We start from the raw sequence: 20,873 nt of genomic DNA on the forward strand, positions 1-20,873 counted from the left end.
CACTGGGTTGCAAGTTTGTATCTCACACTGTCATTAGGTATACGTGTGTATCTCATTGTGCCACTGGGTTGCAAGTTTGTATCTCACACTGTCATTACGGTATACGTGTGTATCTCATTGTGCCACTGTGTTGCAAGTTTGTATCTCACACTACCATTATGGTATACGTGTGTATCTCATTGTGCCACTGTGTTGCAAGTTTGTATCTCACACTGTCATTAGGTATACGTGTGTATCTCATTGTGCCACTGTGTTGCAAGTTTGTATCTCACACTGTCATTATGGTATACGTGTGTATCTCATTGTGCCACTGTGTTGCAAGTTTGTATCTCACACTATCATTATGGTATACGTGTGTATCTCATTGTGCCACTGTGTTGCAAGTTTGTATCTCACACTGTCATTACGGTATACGTGTGTATCTCATTGTGCCACTGTGTTGCAAGTTTGTATCTCACACTGTCATTACGGTATACGTGTGTATCTCATTGTGCCACTGTGTTGCAAGTTTGTATCTCACACTGTCATTACGGTATACGTGTGTATCTCATTGTGCCACTGTGTTGCAAGTTTGTATCTCACACTGTCATTATGGTATACGTGTGTATCTCATTGTGCCACTGTGTTGCAAGTTTGTATCTCACACTATCATTATGGTATACGTGTGTATCTCATTGTGCCACTGTGTTGCAAGTTTGTATCTCACACTGTCATTACGGTATACGTGTGTATCTCATTGTGCCACTGTGTTGCAAGTTTGTATCTCACACTGTCATTACGGTATACGTGTGTATCTCATTGTGCCACTGTGTTGCAAGTTTGTATCTCACACTGTCATTACGGTATACGTGTGTATCTCATTGTGCCACTGTGTTGCAAGTTTGTATCTCACACTGTCATTATGGTATACGTGTGTATCTCATTGTGCCACTGTGTTGCAAGTTTGTATCTCACACTGTCATTATGGTATACGTGTGTATCTCATTGTGCCACTGTGTTGCAAGTTTGTATCTCACACTGTCATTATGGTATACGTGTGTATCTCATTGTGCCACTGTGTTGCAAGTTTGTATCTCACACTGTCATTACGGTATACGTGTGTATCTCATTGTGCCACTGTGTTGCAAGTTTGTATCTCACACTATCATTATGGTATACGTGTGTATCTCATTGTGCCACTGTGTTGCAAGTTTGTATCTCACACTGTCATTATGGTATACGTGTGTATCTCATTGTGCCACTGTGTTGCAAGTTTGTATCTCACACTGTCATTATGGTATACGTGTGTATCTCATTGTGCCACTGTGTTGCAAGTTTGTATCTCACACTATCATTATGGTATACGTGTGTATCTCATTGTGCCACTGTGTTGCAAGTTTGGACAGCCACTAGGATGCATGTCCCGCGTGAACTACTGGAAATCACAAATACCACTATATGATAAATGTCGCAGTATCACAGGGTCCGAGTGCAATACCAATGATCAAATATAGCTCCCAAAAGGAATTATTTACTATTTAATTGCATTGCTGACCTGACTGAGAAGTTAAGTGAGCTGATGTCATGGTTTGTTGGCCATTGTACACTGTGCACCTTCCTTCCAGAGACAATTGAACTAATGAGTGAGTATGGTTTTACGCCGCTTTTAGCAATATTCCAGCAATATCACGGCGGGGGACACCAGGAATGGGCTTCACACATTGTACCCAACTGAACTAATGAAGTTTCACATGCTATTTCCAATTTTCAAAATGGCCGCCATAGCTACTTACGGCCTTTAATCAGGTGTTTTTGATCAAATTGAATAAAATTTGTGACATATTTAGTTACTAGTGGGACTCAAGATATTTTTTTTTAAAAATGCATTTCCTCTCACAGTAAAAATCATCTCCCCCTGCAGATCATGGTGAGCTTTAGTGAAGTGGCATTATTTTTCCACATATTTTAGTATGTTTTGCACAATAAAACACTTTGGTTAAATAAACATGTATTCACAGAGATTGTTCATCTATGAATACATACATAAATAAGTGTAATCTTGTCCAGGAAAACATGTCAGTACAGCAGAGAAAGCTGCATCAATTATGTGTGAGATGGATCGTGTATGTGTCGAGCCTGAATGGAACTCCATTACTCAGTGAGTCTGTGGGCTTGTCATGACACCACCAAGCTAGCTTGCTCCACACAACTGTGCATCTAAATCGATGCATGTGTTTAATGAGATAGAACATGAAACCTAAAGCTGTGGGTAGACCACTTTCAATTGCTCATTGTTGTTAAATAAGTCCCAAATCAAAATTGCTTCCATTTCTCAATTGATTATTCATGAATTTGTCACACAAAACATTTGCTTAAGTGAATTTTGAAAGAAGTACAACAGCTTTTGAGAAAGAGCCCACAGGGTGGCGGAGTGTTTACTTCAGTTGTTTGACAGCATTCACACTCACATATACTGGGAATCACACTCAGATATACTGGGAATCACACTCAGATATACACTGGGAATCACACTCAGATATACTGGGAATCACACTCAGAGATACTGGGAATCACACTCAGATATACACTGGGAATCACACTCAGATATACTGGGAATCACACTCAGAGATACTGGGAATCACACTCTGATACACTGGGAATCACACTCAGATATACTGGGAATCACACTCAGATATACTGGGAATCACACTCAGAGATACTGGGAATCACACTCTGATACACTGGGAATCACACTCAGATATACTGGGAATCACACTCAGAGATACTGGGAATCACACTCTGATACACTGGGAATCACACTCAGATATACTGGGAATCACACTCAGATATACTGGGAATCACACTCAGAGATACTGGGAATCACACTCTGATACACTGGGAATCACACTCAGATATACTGGGAATCACACTCAGATATACTGGGAATCACACTCAGATATACTGGGAATCACACTCTGATATACTGGGAATCACACTCAGATATACTGGGAATCACACTCAGATACACTGGGAACCACACTCAGATATACTGGGAATCACACTCAGATATACTGGGAATCACACTCAGATATACTGGGAATCACACTCAGGTATACTGGGAATCACACTCAGATATACTGGGAATCACACTCAGATACACTGGGAATCACACTCAGATATACTGGGAAAGGAAATGTGAATGGTGAAACAATCTCCACTGAGAACAATGCACTGACCCTCTGTAATGTGTTCTGTGAACACCTGGTGTCATCAATGACCCTCTGTAGTGTGTTCTGTGAACACCTGGTGTCATCAATGATTTTAAGTGATCCATTCACACAATTTTCATCACCATTTGGCAATTTAAACCCAGTGGAATCTGTTTAGGCAGATAATCAAGACTTGTTATTCTCTGGCATTGGTGTTACATGTTTAAAATGTTTATGAAGGGCAGGGATGCTTAACAGAACACATTAACATTGCAGGCAGGGTTTACAGGATGCTCCATGTGATTTTAATATTTAATCTGTTCAGGAACAAGCAAAACATGCTGCCGGAGATGTGACAGAATATTTCTGTACTCTAAAACACAATCAGTCTGCTTTTTTAGGTTAAACCAATTTCCTTTTCCATAAGGAAAAAGACAAATCCCTTTGGCAGAAAGCTGGGTTTTTCAATCACCTATTGTTTTAATTTTTAGAAAAGTATCTGATCAATATCCTTGTCAGAAAATAAGATAAATCTAACTTCCCAAACAAGATCCAAAATTAATATGAAAGCCATTTTTTCCTAGCAATGTGTTCAACCCAAAAGGATGAAATTATGGTAACTAAGTCTAAACCTATTGATTATTTCATGAGAGGCGAATGCTTCCAGGAGATGATATAGACAGCCCACCTCACCTCAACTCACGTCTCCTTGCAAATGACCACTGCATGCTTGGAGACTATTGTTAGCCATTCTCACTGTCCAAACAGTACCCTATCCAGAAAAATGTAGCAATTCTTGGATCATATTTAAAATGTAGAATGGTATGTTGTCATGACAAAATGGTATGTACTACTGCATGTCATTATTATCCAAGTGTTTCCAAAACAAAACAATTTACAAGAGGACAATGTCATCACCATCTCGTACACATGCAATGATAGATGATAAACCTTGCCTGAAGCTAGACAGTCAGTGGACATTATTCAAGGAATAAAAGCAACAAAACCCTTTCCATATTCATAACAAATTTACCCGAAAAGCAACAAATGAAAACTGTTGAGCTACAGTCTGAACTGTGCATTTACAGTCCCTACATTTGCAATAGAGACATGTTTTCCACTGTTATTTTCTACAATGCTTTGTCGCATGTATAACTCCAGCACACAGCGCCATTTTGTGATGACATGTTGTGATAGCAAATTGGTGCCCATAAAATAAAATTCATTTATAAAGTAAAAACATAACATAATTAAGCTATGAGTAGTTTATTCATGCATTCACACACACACTTATCATAAATCTAAATTTACTATGTTGAGTATTGTTTAACTTTCAGTGTAAATAAGTTATACATAAGTACTATTATCCTGAAACTAGTTCTATCTGTCTGCTGCTGACTTCTGTAATGATGATAATTAAAATTTTTCATGAGACAGTGAAACTTTGTAAGTATAAATATGTGCTTCCACCTACACAGACAAATGAAATGTTCAACAATTCCCTCTCTTCTGTTTGATAATGACAAACAAAACAGTAAATGGGTAAATACTAGGCGTTCTTGCAAATAATTTCAATTTTTACAATCTAAGACATCAATCAAATTATATAACTCTTTCATATGGACTCCTTTTAAGATCAAGAATTGTGATCAGGTGACTTTCTAAAAGGCTTCAAGATGTGACTGAAGTGAACAAGAATCCTATCAAATTACTATGGAAGAATGTTATGACTGTTGACAAGAGGATTTTCATCAAAAGACTACCAAAAAAGTCACCTTAATTTCATTAATATTGATTTTCCAGCAAGACACATGTCTGAAACAAATGCTAATGACCATTACAAAAAAGTAACAATTTCTCACTGTCCTTTTTCCCAGCATATTTATGAATCTTGTTCTTGAGGCAGATAGCAAGGAAGCTGATGACTGCCAGTCGTATAAAGCCCATGAGCCAAAAAATCTCCACAAATCCAAGAGATTTTGAGATTTTATATGAAAAGATATTTGGATCCTTAAGCTATTTCAGAAATATTCCCATAAACTAGGTAATAGCCGTGATTGTTTTGCAAGTCATGAAACCACAAAACCCTCATCTTTGAGGGTATACAGAGGTGATATGTCTCCAGTTACACATTTCCCCAGGGTGTCCATGATACTCATTGTATGGATTCAGGATTTACTTGGAGTAATTGGGTACAGTGGGAATATTCAGGGCCTGTGGAGTTGCGGAGTTTGACTGATGCCATGAATGTGTCAGTGGATATGTGTCATGGATAACGAACAATATTAGGACGAGTAGTGTCACCTAATCTGTCAGTGTGTCATAGATAACAAACAGTATTAGCACAGTTGTGTGACCTAATCTGTCAGTGTGTCATGGATAACAAACAGTATTAGCACGAGTTGTGTGACCTAATCTGTCAGTGCAGGAAGGTAACATGGGAACCTGGCAGGCTAGGTCGGCATGTGCTTAAAACATGATCTCCCTATAGAGTGTCTTGTTCAACCCTTTATGTCTCTATGTTATAAGAAAGAGATGGATCCGTTGTTTTAACCCCATGGCAGAAATACAAGTATGATGACCAATTGACTTGGTCATGTCTCTATTGTATATTCATCTTATGAAATGCTCCTATTGCAAATGTGTTGCCTCTTTTCTTGTCTGGATAAAATAACCATGTACAGAGAAATAACCACACAAACGTCGGTCACGTACCACTTATCTTACGATTGTTTCAGAAGGTATCTAACAAGCCGTAAGATAAATGGTATCTAACATGCACAAGTGCAATATTTTATTTCCCTAAAATTGCACCATTTTACCATTGAATCAATGCATAGTTTGTCTTCTATCATATTTGCAGTGGTGCATTAATACATAACACAAAGGTCAAATGTGATGTCATCTAGTATACTGCTCACTACTCGTAAGGCATTTAGAAGTTGGAAGAACATGAATACAGGTTACTTTAATGGATAGCAATTTCTTTTATTCTTTCTCACGATGTTTCAGAGCTAGTTCTTCCTGCTGTTTCATCAGGTGAATGCTGAGTAAGTACAACATATAGATATAATATATAGATATATATAGATATATATAGATATAGATATACATATATATATATATATATATATATATATATCTTGATCTGTTTACTCCTTCCTCGTGTCTCGTGTGACCCTCTACAAAACGGTTTCAGTTATATCTGGGGATTATTTAAGCGATGATGATGATTCAAACGAGTAAGAAGTAATTATATCAAATATTTCTGCTTCAAGCTTCATGGATACATATGGCAGGGGCCGTTTGTTAAAAAATTAAACAATATATTACCTCCTGCCTCGTGTTTTTCAAAGTTTGAGATAAAAACCTAATAATGAATTAACTGTGGCCTGAGGGACACATGAAAGTCAAACAAAAGTTGGTTTATTGAAACAAGACAGCTGTTGGCAGCAAAAGAATACACACTGGTCAAGTAACAAAAATGGTGCTGTGCGAAACGAACAGTCTCGACAGAGACCATACACCGAGGTATATGGTCTCTGGTCTCGATTAATGAGTTAAATGTGAAATTTACAGTTTATTACAAAACATTTTTCAAGAGAATAACAAATGGCAAGAAGTGACATTACCCCCATAAATGACCATCTGTCATTATTTTGTCTTGTCGATGTGGAAATAACATAAAAAGGAAGTAAACAGTTTGTGTATGGGCCTGACATTTACAACAAAGGGAGACAATTTGCAGGGAGGTAACTTTTGTATGACAATATTTCTATCCAAGTGTTATGTTCACTGCAATGAAAATATCACTTTTCTCAACTTCTGAAAACTGAAATATATAGCCAAACAAATTTTCCCCGTGAGTACCCGGATGACACGCAATGCAACTGAGCGTGACCAGAGACTGTGCTACCGTCTGCAAGGACAGCCAAATAAACTTGGAGGCTGGAGGCAATATTTGTTTTACGCATTTTTGCATAAACACTGATTGCTTAACTGTGATCTATAAAAATTTCGACAAAGGGCGCATGCTAATTAATTTCTTCAGCCTAAACAAACAGACAAAAAGAACGGCGGAGCTCATCGGATGTCGTCATTTGGAAATACTAAAAAAAGTATCCATGCAGTGAAAGCATTTTTGGATTCCGGCTTGCGTCGATAATACGATTACTACTCCACGTTTTCTCGTATAACCCTACACTTGTGTATTTGTCGTCATTCACTTGATGCTCAGTTAATGAATTTATTACAGGTACAATTAGTGGTAGCACCACTTAGATTACCTGACAAAGGTTCCCATTTGGCATTTATTGTGTCTGGGGTAATTATTCAATCTAAATCCAGGTTTGAAGTGAGGTGAAATGTGTGTTATGTAATATGCACGTGGCAGCCCAGCAAGAGATGAATGATCAGTTGATTTACTTTTTTTTGTAAATCAACGGATCGTTCCTAGTCATCAAAGGATTAACAGAAAATACGTTGATTGATTAATCACTGTTATCTTGTACAGTGGATATGTCACAAGTGAGTGTTTACATGTGCAGGTTTACTAAAACAAAGGGAATACACTTATATCATGGCGTGAAGTGCCGATGTAAAAACAACATACTTTGTTCAAAGGGTTAACTGATAATACGTTGATTGATTGATCATTGTTATCTATCACTCAATGGATTTTTTAGGAACCGTGGACGTTGTCATGTGGGCCTTTGAGACTTGACACTTATGTAAAACACCTGAAACAATCCAAGTGATCAGTTAAGAAACGAACACGGGTTATAGTATCCCGAAACGATATACATCTTTTAAAATATTTGATTGTTACAGAGACACGTGACATCGAAAAAGTTTCTTTGTACAGCTGCAGACGAGTGGGATATTGTTCCTTTGTGTGGATATTCACGGATACATTCCTCGAACAAGGAAGCTGCCTAAAATTTATACACATAAATTTGGTAGGTTGTAATAATGATATATGCATTTTGTTTTCCTTCATTTGAACCTATTCGTTCTTGTTTCTCTACGTCTTGGTTGGGAAATTCTACAATGCGCGATAGACGTTGTTTTCACAGGTCTTTTCCTTTGTAAGCGTGTATATATTACCGTCAATTTGTAAAATATGATTCTCTCAGGCAATTTATAAAATGTGTAAATATTTCAGTCATTTTGACTTAAAAATCTGTCCAGATTGATTAAGACGATCAAAAGGGCCTACAAACATCACAACAGATTATTATGTAGGATTAGAAGCCAAACCACATAGAAATGTACTTTTCAACGTCACATTTTCAGCCTCTTGGTGATGACATTAAACATCAAAATGTTTGGAATTCCTTATCATAATAATACAGATGGAAATGTTTTTTAGTCACTTTGTAAAATAACTGAATATTTAGATGTTTAATAAATTTGTAACACATTTGACAGTAACAAAATATACACACTATAAAAAAGCAATGCTCAGGTGAAATATTTACTTTTTGTTGCAAGTCAAAATAGTGTAAACGAAAATCGCAAAATTACCAAGCAAGTGACTTATCAAAACTTCGTCACCATTACCGATGCTACCCACAAAGATACCTACATTTCCTTATTATCTCGAAAACTGTATTTCATTTTGTTGATCAATGTGACCATACGCCCTTATTGCTACCCATAAAAGTGACTACTGCGCTTACGAATGGCACAGCAGAGGTCGCGAACTAGTCTAGATTTCTGCTATACATCCAGGTACTAACTGGGGAAAAACAATAACAAAGGCAACAACCAGTCCCGGGGAATTGCGTTAGATCAGTGCCCCTTTAAGGATACCCTCAACAAGGGACTGGCAGCTGTGGGCAGGTGCCTCATGTATTCCTACATCAATCAGACTTTGTAGAGATCCGTGTCTGGCCTACTGAACTGTGATCATCTAATGGAACTTAGCGAGAGAAAGGGTTTGGGAAGGGCCATAGATGTAAGGCACTTTGGTGGAACACTCAATCAAGAGCATGACCCTGACAGAGCAAAACAATCATGATCAGACAAATCTGTGATTTGAACTCTTTAACAACTGATCCTGGCATGGCAAAGGGCTGCATCTCTGATAGTGTCGTTAGACACATACTGGTGCACCTGTGCAAACCCTAACAAAAGTTAAAATCACTTCGTGGAAACATACCGGGGGTAACACATAAATGCCAGAGAATTACCAGTCTTGATAATCCACTGATTCCATTGGGTGTAAATGTCAAAATAGATGTGAAAATTATATGAATGGATCACTGAAAATCAGTGATGGAAACAGGTGTTTTCTGAAGGGTAAGCATGTCCTGTCCTACAGGTACTACCTGTAAATCACAAAATTTGCATGCACAACTAAGTGTTTTACTGGGTCCTGACCTGTCCAGGTCTACTTAACACTTGGACATGACTTTGCTGAACTATCGGGATGGACCACATGAGCTTATTAAACCCTACTCACCTTCATCACTAGTTTTGCCACATCCACTGGGCACTTGTTTGTTTCAACAGCCAACCCATCCTCACCAACACAGGACACATTCCGCGTTTGGATGCTCTCTCCACAAACTCCAGTCTCAGCCTGGCATTCGGACCAATCAGAAATGATCCAGCGATAGCAGCCTTTCTTGAAGCAAGGTTTGGATTGGCGCAGTTCAGTCTCTGGGGGACATCTTCGCCCATTACCTAGCGGGTTCTCGATGACTGTCCGGTTCCTTTGTGTAACACCTGGAAGAGTCAGTGAGTGATTGACTTTCGTCTTACACTGCTTTGAACAGTATTTCAATTATATCACAGAACATCAGCTTGTATATACAAACTTGTACATTAGTTCGAAGAAATATCATTAGTAACCTTAGATTAAACTCAGAGTCCATTCTTATAATTTTTATTTTGTGGAAAATATATGTCCATTGAGAAAGTATTACAATGTAGACATGTTTGACAATACCACTCTCCCATACTTGTTACCACTGATAATATACTTGGAATTGACAGTGTTAATGCTTGAAATATAAGCAACAAAACCCTTTCCAATTTCATAAGAAATCTCTGCTAAAAGCAGAATTCATTGCATGATTCTGATGATATCATGAACATGTGTTTGTGAATCACTATCAAATAGTGATGAGACCAGATGTTCACAAAGCGATATTTTGATTCAGACTTCTAAAACGATGACTTTCAAGATTAACTGCATTACTTGGGGACCAAATCTACCCATGTGAGTGATTAGAAATTTTTCACTATGTACGCAAACATCAAACAATAGTTATCATTGTTACTAATTCTAAGAATACTACCTCTATTACATCATAGCCATAAATCCTGTATTTTGGCTGCAGACACACTATAACTAAATCTTAAGATTTTCAACAGAAGTCTTCTTCACTGTCAACTACACACAACTAGTTGTTCCCCTAATAGCACATTCAGCTCTTCAGCTCTTCTTTGCAAAGCAGACACACTATAACTAAATCTTAGGATTTTCAACAGAAGTCTTCTTCACTGTCAACTACACACATCTACTTGTTCCCCTAATAGCACATTCAGCTCTTCAGCTCTTCTGTGCAAAGCAGACACACTATAACTAAATCTTAGGATTTTCAGCAGAAGTCTTCTTCACTGTCAACTACACACAACTAGTTGTTCCCCTAATAGCACATTCAGCTCTTCAGCTCTTCTGTGCAAAAAAGCGGGAAAAACGTCAGCTAAAATACAGGATTTATGCCTATGATGTTATAGAGACAGGGGATTCGCAGGAATTAGTAACCTTATGACTTTGAAGGTTCATCTTTCAAACATCTTTTACGAAACTTTAAGATTTATGTTACATACCAAGGCCACATTTTGTTGTGCATGGCGTCCAGTCTGACCAGTCAGAGAGCAGACAGTCATTATCACATGGTATCTCACATGACACAACCATGGACTCGGTCACCTCGCCCTGGATCTGGAAGAAAGGGAGGTAACCCATGATTACTCTGCAGATGCAGAATTGTCACATACAGCCTCATATCCAATAATAATGTAAGTAGTTTCTAAAATCTAATTAGCACATAAGAAACATAATATCAAACTGGGTGATCAACACTTCATAATCCAATAATATATTGTATAATGACATTCTCAAGGTTTTATTCAACCGAAACAATTACAAGATGACCTACTGCGTTTCCAATTTATTAAGTATTGCTACCTCAGGCCTTATCTGTAGTAGTTGAGGAACAGAAGTGAATTATGTGAACACATTTATAATTTATTTCTTAATTCAAACTCAACTTTTAATCACTCCTGGAGCTACCATCTGGGCGACATTCAGTGTGAGACAATTGTTTTTTAGAGTTGTCTCCCCTACACACAACACCTGCACTACTACCAGGATGACATTGCACTGTGAGACAATGGTATCTAGAGTTGTCTCCCCTACACACAACATCTGTACTACTACCAGGATGATATTGCACTGTGAGACAATGGTATCTAGAGTTGTCTCCCCTACACACAACACCTGCACTACTATCAGGACGACATTGCACTGTGAGACAATGGTATCTAGAGTTGTCTCCCCTACACATCTCCACTTCTATCACGCTTCATTGCATGGTCAGACAGTGATATCTAGAGTTGTCTCCCCTACCTTTAAACTGAAAAGGAGCCTAATGTTCTACTACACTAAATCAGAACCAGTTGTGACTGTGCCGTTTTCAGAATGAGAGATACCTGCAGGCAGTGATTGGACGATATTGTGTAAGATTTTTATGTCTTATAAATGTAACATCCATCCAGTAATTAAAACTGACTATTTTTTTCTATATTTAGTACTGTCTTTTTCAACATGATGACTTATGCTGAATGAAACCACAGATATTTTCAAGTAGGTGACATTTGGTGCGGAAGTGGGGGTGGTGTGTTTAGCTTCCTGTACTCGGAAAAGGAGCTGGCTAAGGCCAAACTATGCACACACGTACTAGCTGTTGAATGCTCAATTATTTAAAAAAAAAAATAGTGTTACTCTAGAAGTCTATGGGAAAACATTGGGTTGTGTGTAACCCTAGGTAAGATGTAAAGGATAAAACATGACTCCAAGGTTTTGGTTGACATAGTAAAACCTTGGGAAGCAGTGACTGAGCTAGTAAAACTAAGGATGTTAGCTCAAAATTTTAGTAATGAGGTCACTGCTACCCAAAGTTTTACTAGCGAGGTCACTGTTGCCCGAACTTTTACTAGCGAGCTCACTGCTACCCGAACTTTTACTAGCGAGGTCACTGCTACCTGAACTTTTACTAGCGAGGTCACTGCTACCTGAAGGTTTTATTGTGTCAACCAAACCTGAGAAGGAGAGTTTTATCTGACTTATGAGCCATCGAAACAACATTTATCAATATTTGTTTAATATCATGCATTACGACTCTCTAAAGAAACACTCATAAAATATATCTGGCTTGGAAATATTTTCTTACATGGTACATTCTCCTGTACAGAATTTCTTCAACCATTTCTGTGGTCGAATGGTCAGAATGCCTGACGACTGGTCAGGAGGTTGTGGGTTTGATTCCCCTCATCCAAAATGAAAATGTTTCATTTGTTGTCTTCGATTTTAGAACATTGGACGTTTGAAACACTAATTTCAAATTTCAACTGCTTATCTACTCATCAGGTTTTACCAGTAAATCTTCATACTCGGTCTTACTTGTAAAAAGTAAAAGCCCTGAAGAGGTTTATACAAATTAACGTCCAAAACTATGGTCAATATTTGGGACATGTTAAGGAAGATTCAGAACCAGTGCAAAATCTAGACTTACTTCATTTATGAAGACATCATTACAGCAAGGGCTGGGCAGAGGGGAAAATATGGTTTAGGGACTGTCAGACAGACTAAGGTAACTGATTACCTCGTACAGAGACCAATAGAGTTGCACTCACTTTTGTACAATAGATGCTGTCGACGGTGCGGCCCCGTTCATCTCGGCACCATGCGTACCTCTCCTTGTGCCCCACCCCACACTCGTCATGCCCACTGTTCACCAGACACGATGTCCACTCAGACAGCTGCCATGAGTACTCGATGCAGTTGTCTCCCCTCACACAGGGCTGCTGCTCCACCATGTGGGTACAGTTGTTGTGGGACTTGATGAAGTAAGATGCGGGTTTCCGAAGAAGATTGCGAGACCTCCTCTGAGTCTGGCGGCCATTACATGGCTGTAACAAATGGCAATATATTAGACGTAGCATCAATGATGTCGGTGCATTTGTTTTCGGTAAATGCACTGAGCAGTATAACTAAACTCGTCTAAACTCGTTGCAGTGCCATACTGACCTGAGTGCATGCTGTCCATGCTGTCCAGTCACTGAACACACAGTCGCCGGGGCAGGGCAGCAGACACACTTGGTTCTCCTCCAGGCGCTCGTGCTGGTTACACAGACTGTCATCCGGGAACGTTCCGGCCAGTCGCGTCTCCCCGATAGTCTTACATCTGAGAGGACAGACACATTTTGTCATGAGCATAGTGTGCTTCTTAGATTAATTCAAGAATTGACATATTTTTTATAGTTATATATATCAAAGCAGACAAAAATGATGGGATTCATAAACATTCCAGGTGTAGGAATACATCTGTGGCGTCACATTAATCAGGTGGTTCTTTTATTTATGCACATAAGTTGACACGCCTACGAAGTCAGTAGCCAATCAACAGAGAATAAGATCAAAACAATGTTCATATGACTTGTCAATCAAGGCAAAATGCGAGAAGAACTGCAACAGTCAGACTGTAATGAACCGGAACAAATATGTCCGTAAAAAGGCGGCTGTTTCAAATGACATGCTCAGTTACCGCCAGATTCAAACATTACTTCCCTGAGAATGGGGAGACACAGTTGGATAAATGCTAGTTAGAAATGAAACCTAAAAAGATGAAAGTTGAGGAACCGAGGCGAGCAGGGAAAAAACAGGCGAGCGAGCCTGCACGTTTGCTGTTTCATTCCTTCTCGGCCTTCTGTCAAAGGGTAGTTTGGACAATGAATGTGCATGAGTTTGGCTTAATGTCCTGTACATGATGATACACGTGAGCAGAAAGGGAATTCCCTCGACTGTAATATTGGGATTCCTAAACATTCTGTAGTAATAAAAGTAGTCCTCCTCGGTAGGCGTGGCTTAAATTTTTACATTCATTGGGAAATGAATGCAATAACACATGACCATTTCAGCTGATCAGAATGCAGAAATTTCAATAAACACAACAAAAATTTAATCATATAAAGATGTAGACATGGAGAATGATGTGGTGATGGGGGATTTAACTTACAGCAGAAATTTCATGTTTTTGCCACAGCATGCACTGGCTCACAATCGAAACCAAGGCCTTCGAAACAAAAACAAATGCCTAAATCAACAGGCATATCCTCTACACCTCGATTTTTGGCTATTTTCACCTTATTATGTACAAAATGTGGTAGCTCTAGTGAAGACCAGATTGTTTACTGGCCACCATCGCATGGCAGGAATACGCCTGCACAGTGTGACGTAACCAACACTTACTTTGTTATACAGATTGTGTGAGTGGCAGGTGCTACCGGCAGGTCATGCTTACCCTTTCTCCAAACACCTTGTGTTGTGACTGATTTTTAGTGATCCATTCATATAATTTTCAACGCTATTTTGCATTTTAAGCCTAATCAAGACTGATGATTTTCCAATGTTTTATGTTCATAAGCCTGAGGTGTAGACTTTACCACCTTGTCAAAACACATGAGCATAGGCATGGTGCTGACAAACCATTTAAGCATCATAATCAGGGGAAATCTGGGATTCAATCTTACAAAAAAAGGGTTCACCCATGATCACCATTCACCAAACAAGACAAGACTCCTATTTAAGAGTGATAAGTAAAAGTTTAACTCACCTGACACCCCTGGACTGAGTCCCATGTCCACATCCGGTGCCCGTCATGGGCCGACAGGAGCCCCACTTGGACCCCTCCCAGACGTGGTACTCGCAGGGGGAGCGACACACTCGGCTCTGGGTCTCCTGCAACACACACCACAACAATGGTGGTCAAACAGTCCTACATTCTACCAGGAAATAAAAAAATACTGATTCTGATTGGCCAAACAGTGGTTTCAAATAATAATAACTACTTCTGTTTGAAATAACTCTTTCGATTGCCTCGTGATGACCACATCTCAGCAGACGCTAACTTATATGAAAAAAACTAATTCGTTTGTTTTGATTTTGTTCCAAATACAAATTAGTGCACATAAAACTACAGGTAACTCGGACTGCTTCTATGGATAGAGCATCAGCCTGGAGAGCAAAAGTTTGTGGTTGGATCCCCAGGCACATACCAACACAGATGTTAAGCGATGGTACTTGTTGTTACCCTGCCTGGCACTCAGCATTAAGGGGCTAAAACAAGGACTGGTCGGCTCGGAGTCAGTATACTGTGCCTGAGTGGGGTATCCATGTTAAACTGTGGCATGGCATCTCAGTGAACTAGCACTATAAAACTGGCATCAGTCCAGATTAGTACGAGCAGCCACATACACACATAATAATATTTAATAAAATAATCTTGAATGTGATGTGAAAGCCCACTTCACCTCACCGTTAACCCAACCCTTGACAACACAGTATGTTTATCTTCCAGACAACAGCAAGTGAGTGAGTGAGTGAGTGAGTTGGGTTTAACGCCGCTTTTAACAGTATTCCAGTTATATCGCGGCATGTCAGCTTAATGTGGGAGGAAAGCCCGAAGTGATGCAGGTCAGACATTTACCACTTCGGTGAAACCCACGAGCACGGGTATGGTGCTGACAAACCTAGAAACATAATTGGGGAGAACCACAATCATAGGTTTCTGGCGTGCCCAAGGGACGCAACTCTGCACAGCGAATCGCGGCGCCTTAGACGACTGGGCCACCCGTGCCCCCGCAACAGCAAGTGAGGATCAGGGCAAAATAGTCAAAAGAATGATTGAAAATAAACCTAATGTGTCGTGATGGATTCTGATGAAGAGATATTCCACTGAATCTATATCAGGTGATAGCCCTGGTGGGAAGCCCCTTTTGTAAAACACAGTTATGGACAGGCCAGAGTAACAAAATGTTCCAGTTTGTGAAGTTTTTGTTTATACATATGTATATAAAACCTATGAACTCAATGGAAACTAATGACTTTGATCTTTAAAGTGATGAATGTTTTGTAATAAATACAATCATTGAAAAATATTTCAAAATTGGATGCCTTTGAATAATTTGGCAAGCTTCATTAGCCATTAAGTGTGGCTATTTATTCTGTAATAGTACAAACAAGGGCCCATAAAGTATGTCATCAGTCTGTTGAATGTTAGAGACCAACAACCAATCAGGTGTCAGTTCTACTGTTTACCTTGCGGGTACCATCGAGTGAAGGGCACTTCCTGCCCCCGTCCGCCGGCTGCGTCGCGATGCTGCGGAATCGTAGCTGCATGCCCGAGCCGCAGGTGACGCTGCACTGCGACCAGTCGCTCCACTCAGTCATCTCACAGTCCACCGGACACGGCACAATGCACACCTCCTCCTTGTACTCTGAGAAACAAGGAAATACTTCACGAGACTGTGGCCCTATGTCATACCTATACCTATCCATAACAATGTTCCCTGCTGACCATAGAGATCAGGTACCCAGTCCCTGTCAAGGTGAATTACTGAAACATTCATGAATACGGAGTAGTGTCCTTTATCATACCTCCATGTCAGAATAATGAGACCTGATTGGGCCACGTGATCTTGATAAAATACCATGTATCCCGCCTTGGGAAATAATTTTCTCAGTGAGAGAATAAATCCCTTATACCCCGCCATGAACAAGTCAGCCTGCACATGGAAATAATTTTCTGAGAGGCAGAATAAATCCCTAATACCCCTCTTCAAAACAAGTATTCACGAGGAAGGTTGGTTTTCAAGACAATCAAGGTCTGGACTAACAGATGTTTGGGACTAACGTGTCTCATATAATTCGAAACACATCCTCCTACCTGAGTTGAAACATTTATCTGCACTTTCCATATCCCTCCTGTCATTTTGACATGCGTAGGCCTTGAACTGTTTCCCACTTCCACAGTACGCCTGCGTGGGGTCACTCCTCATGGACTCGTTGGCGTCGCGATGGCGGATGGACTTGAGGGACATCTGGGCAAACCTCTGTTTGACATCATCCTTCTCATCCAGGATGCAGTCCGACCAGCCACCGATCACCATGGGAGACAACTGGCTGCACTTGCACTTCTCCTGCTCGTCCAACTGGTACTTGTGTCGGCAAACGGGGTTGAAACGACTCTCACCTGGAACACGGGGATACAGGTATGTCATTCAAGGCAGGCATATTTGTTAAAATGATACATAGTTAGAAAGATGTTGGTATTCGGGCACTTAACATCTACATCACCTGAACACTACTTGGCCCCGTTCCACCAAGCGCTACGACTGACGTAAGTCTTTGTGAAAGTATGGGAGTTACGATCATATTAGCGCTACGATCACTTTGTGAAATGTGGCCCTGTCAATTATTCTCATAAATTTCTAGAAACAGATTCTTCAAAATACCTCTACAACTGCCACACATTAATCATCATCATCATCATCATCATCATCATCATCATTAATTATAACAATCATAATTTGTTTCATAATTACCAGGAGTACATTTTCTATTGGTTGTTAAAGGTTTGAAAAGACTCGTGCCAAGTCCATCTTGATTCTTCTCAACAATTTGATAGGATGTTCAAAAGGATTATTTTAACATCTATGTTACCTAAAAGTTTGCGTGTCCGGAATCTGAAACCATTGCAGCCTCCTACACATCTCTCCCAGGATGACCAATCAGAGATGTGACACTCCTTGGCACATGCCACATAGCACTTCTCCACTATCGGGGGCATGGCACCGATTTCCCACAGACATGTGTTGGTAGGGTGTTTAGTTCCATTGCCATGCTGACATGAGATATCTAGGAATTGAATACAGAAAAATGAAAACCTTTCAAACAGATATTGTTAGCGAGTGAATGTTACTGTATCTATATTACAGGAATATCACAGCCTCCGGTGAATAATGGAATGAGGAGAAACTGACCAAATGTTTAAAGCAGGAACAGTGATCCACACTATTAGATGAGGATGACATAGAACAATCTGGGTCACAAATGTGAAGTGAGTTGATTTCAATGTGGGTCACAAATTTGCAGTCAGTTGATCTCAGTTTGAGTCAACTCTTGCAGAGACGTACTGTGGAACTATTCTGTTAGAAATCAACATGGGAGTCCGTTAGATGCAAAGATTGGAATTACACTGAAACTTACTAAAAATGTCAGCTCGTATAAGTTCAAACACTGACAAATCCGCGACTGACTCACTCCGAGCACGAAGTCCATTTCCGCAGTAGGGGACGACCGGCGGCAGGATGCAGCTGCTCCAGTTCGACGTCTCCCACTCGTACTGCTCGCAGATCGGCAGGTGGAGGCACTGGCGCTCCTCAAACAGACTGTTGGGGCACGGCGTACCGCTGCCTTCTGGGAACTGCAAGATGTACCTCTGACGTTGTTGCTTGGGAAGGATTTGGCGTGCTAGAAATATATAAATCATGTGTATAAGCTACCTGTACATTAAAACTAATTATAACAGTTTGGTCCAGAGATGTAGACATAGTGACTGAATGATGATTTTATGAGCGCTTCTAATGTTTCAGTGTTCAAAGAATGTTATCACTGACTGTAGATTAACCTACCATCTATGCTGTTTACCTTTTATAAGGTTAGAACTAAACATTTTAAAGAAATCATTTCTGCAAAATATTATTTTTGTTTACAAAGCTGATATCAAGAATGAGATTAGCCAGTGGAATTATGTACTTCATTGAGAATTTCCTTCCACTATTTCACTCCACAAAATGATCTAAACCTGAAGTTCAGTTATGTCCACGCACAGTTTTGCCATCTGATATGAAGATGTTCCAGGCAACAAACAACATCCCCATCCCTTTGACAGACCACCTACCCCTGATGTTGAGACACTCCACTCCACAGCTGGACCACTCTGCCCACTCCGTAACCAGGCAGTCTTTAGGACACTCCACTGTGCAAGTCTGGGACTGTTTGGGCTTCACACGATCCTCACATCTATAAACAAGCAATGTTCCTCGTGTATCATGTAAACCACATCAACACAACCTTCCATAACAATTTACAGATTGTAGAAGCATATAGCAATCTTGATTATCCCATTAGAATCAGGGTGAGTGAATAAATTTTGTTTTATGCCCTATTCAGCAAAATTCCAGCTCTATCACAGCAACCTGGAAATATCAAGTCAGGGAAAGTCAAAACAGTGTGTGTGTATGAAAACCCAGTGATTGATATTGTGAGCAACAATCCATGCTGTCTGGGTGAGATGGTCCTCAATAACAGACCCTGACCATCCAATTCATTATGTCACCTCTTATGACCAGGAATGGTTGCTGCAGACCAATTCTAATCAGGAAAAAGACTTGTGAGCAAATGATCTAAGTGTGTAGAAGAGAATATGGACTGATTTCCCCATAAATTAAAACCCTGATACCCACAGTCAACAGATCTGCCTCCACTTCACCCTTTACCCCCTCAACAAAGCACTGGCACCCACAATTGACCGATCTGCCAGGTCATCCGTTTCCCCCTCAACAGAACCCTGGCACCATCAGTCAACCGATCTGCCACAACGCCACCAATTACCTCCGCTCAAGCACAGTTTGGCCCAGGTGGTTGTAGCACTGCACGTCCCTCTGCTGAATGCCCCGCCCACAGATCTGGGTGGCCTTTTCCAGGAGACACTTGCCCCAGTCTCCGTGCTTCCACCGGTACTTGGCACACTCCACCAGGGCGGGGCAAGGCTCCTCCTCCTTTAGAAGGGGGGCACAGGGCTGACCATCTGTAACACACACGCACTGTCATCAGGTCTGAAACTCACCTGAATTATCATGAAATAATGCACACATATTTAGAATTCTGTGTGTTACTTTTTAGAGGCACCATAGCAGGGATCACTTATGCAAAATTTCAGCTTCATAGGCCTTGTAGTTTTCAAGAAGATAAAATGACAGACAGATAGACAACATGCAGACAATGTGCCATCATATAAACTCACTTGAGTTTCAGTCAGGTGAGCTAAAATGGTGGTACAAAAATTAAAATATGAAAGTCTTGTTGATATTACTGAATAAGCTGGGTTGAGTTAATAATGTTATTCACTTCCCAGGGTGTCTGCTTAATGAAAAAACAAGCACACACACCATTCATTGTAGACCTTAACACTTTCGTAAAACCCACAAGCATGAGATTACAAATCTAGGTTCTTGATCCAGAATCAGTGAATCCTTGGGCTACCCATCGCTACAAAACAGGATGTGACTTTCCATTACCAAATAGGCGCAGTGGGGTGAACATTTACTACTCAAAAGAAGTTAAAGAACACCCGATTTTTTCATATTAGGGTAGTGAATTCATAACGCCATGACAGATTAAGTCTAGTAATAAAAAAGAATTGCGTTTTCTTGGACTATAGTGGTAGGAAAGAATCAGGTGTTCTTAAACTTCTTTTGGGTAGTACATGTATAATACTATAAGCTCAATGTTCACCCATACATGTTGGGCCTAGTGGTGTACTCGGA

General features: G+C 40.0%; 1 protein-coding gene across 5 annotated transcripts in view; it reads right to left on the reverse strand.

Annotated features, from left to right (window-relative positions):
• LOC124143006 (thrombospondin type-1 domain-containing protein 7A-like) overlaps positions 1 to 20,873 on the reverse strand; it is a 428,609-nt gene that overhangs the window by 70,076 nt on the left and 337,660 nt on the right. For all 5 annotated transcript variants that reach the window (XM_048382587.1, XM_048382586.1, XM_048382583.1 and 2 more), the window contains 11 exons: positions 19,939 to 20,134; positions 19,226 to 19,347; positions 18,586 to 18,795; positions 17,986 to 18,180; positions 17,210 to 17,515; positions 16,582 to 16,760; positions 15,098 to 15,222; positions 13,513 to 13,669; positions 13,119 to 13,394; positions 11,031 to 11,145; positions 9,655 to 9,920 (listed from right to left, as the gene is read on the reverse strand). In XM_048382587.1, the coding sequence (XP_048238544.1) occupies positions 9,655 to 9,920; positions 11,031 to 11,145; positions 13,119 to 13,394; positions 13,513 to 13,669; positions 15,098 to 15,222; positions 16,582 to 16,760; positions 17,210 to 17,515; positions 17,986 to 18,180; positions 18,586 to 18,795; positions 19,226 to 19,347; positions 19,939 to 20,134 (2,147 nt within the window). The remainder of the gene's footprint in view (positions 1 to 9,654; positions 9,921 to 11,030; positions 11,146 to 13,118; positions 13,395 to 13,512; positions 13,670 to 15,097; positions 15,223 to 16,581; positions 16,761 to 17,209; positions 17,516 to 17,985; positions 18,181 to 18,585; positions 18,796 to 19,225; positions 19,348 to 19,938; positions 20,135 to 20,873) is intronic.

Source organism: Haliotis rufescens, unplaced genomic scaffold (assembly GCF_023055435.1).
Source record: "Haliotis rufescens isolate VD_foot unplaced genomic scaffold, xgHalRufe1.0.p SCAF_4, whole genome shotgun sequence".
Taxonomy (NCBI): Eukaryota; Metazoa; Mollusca; class Gastropoda; order Lepetellida; family Haliotidae; genus Haliotis; species Haliotis rufescens.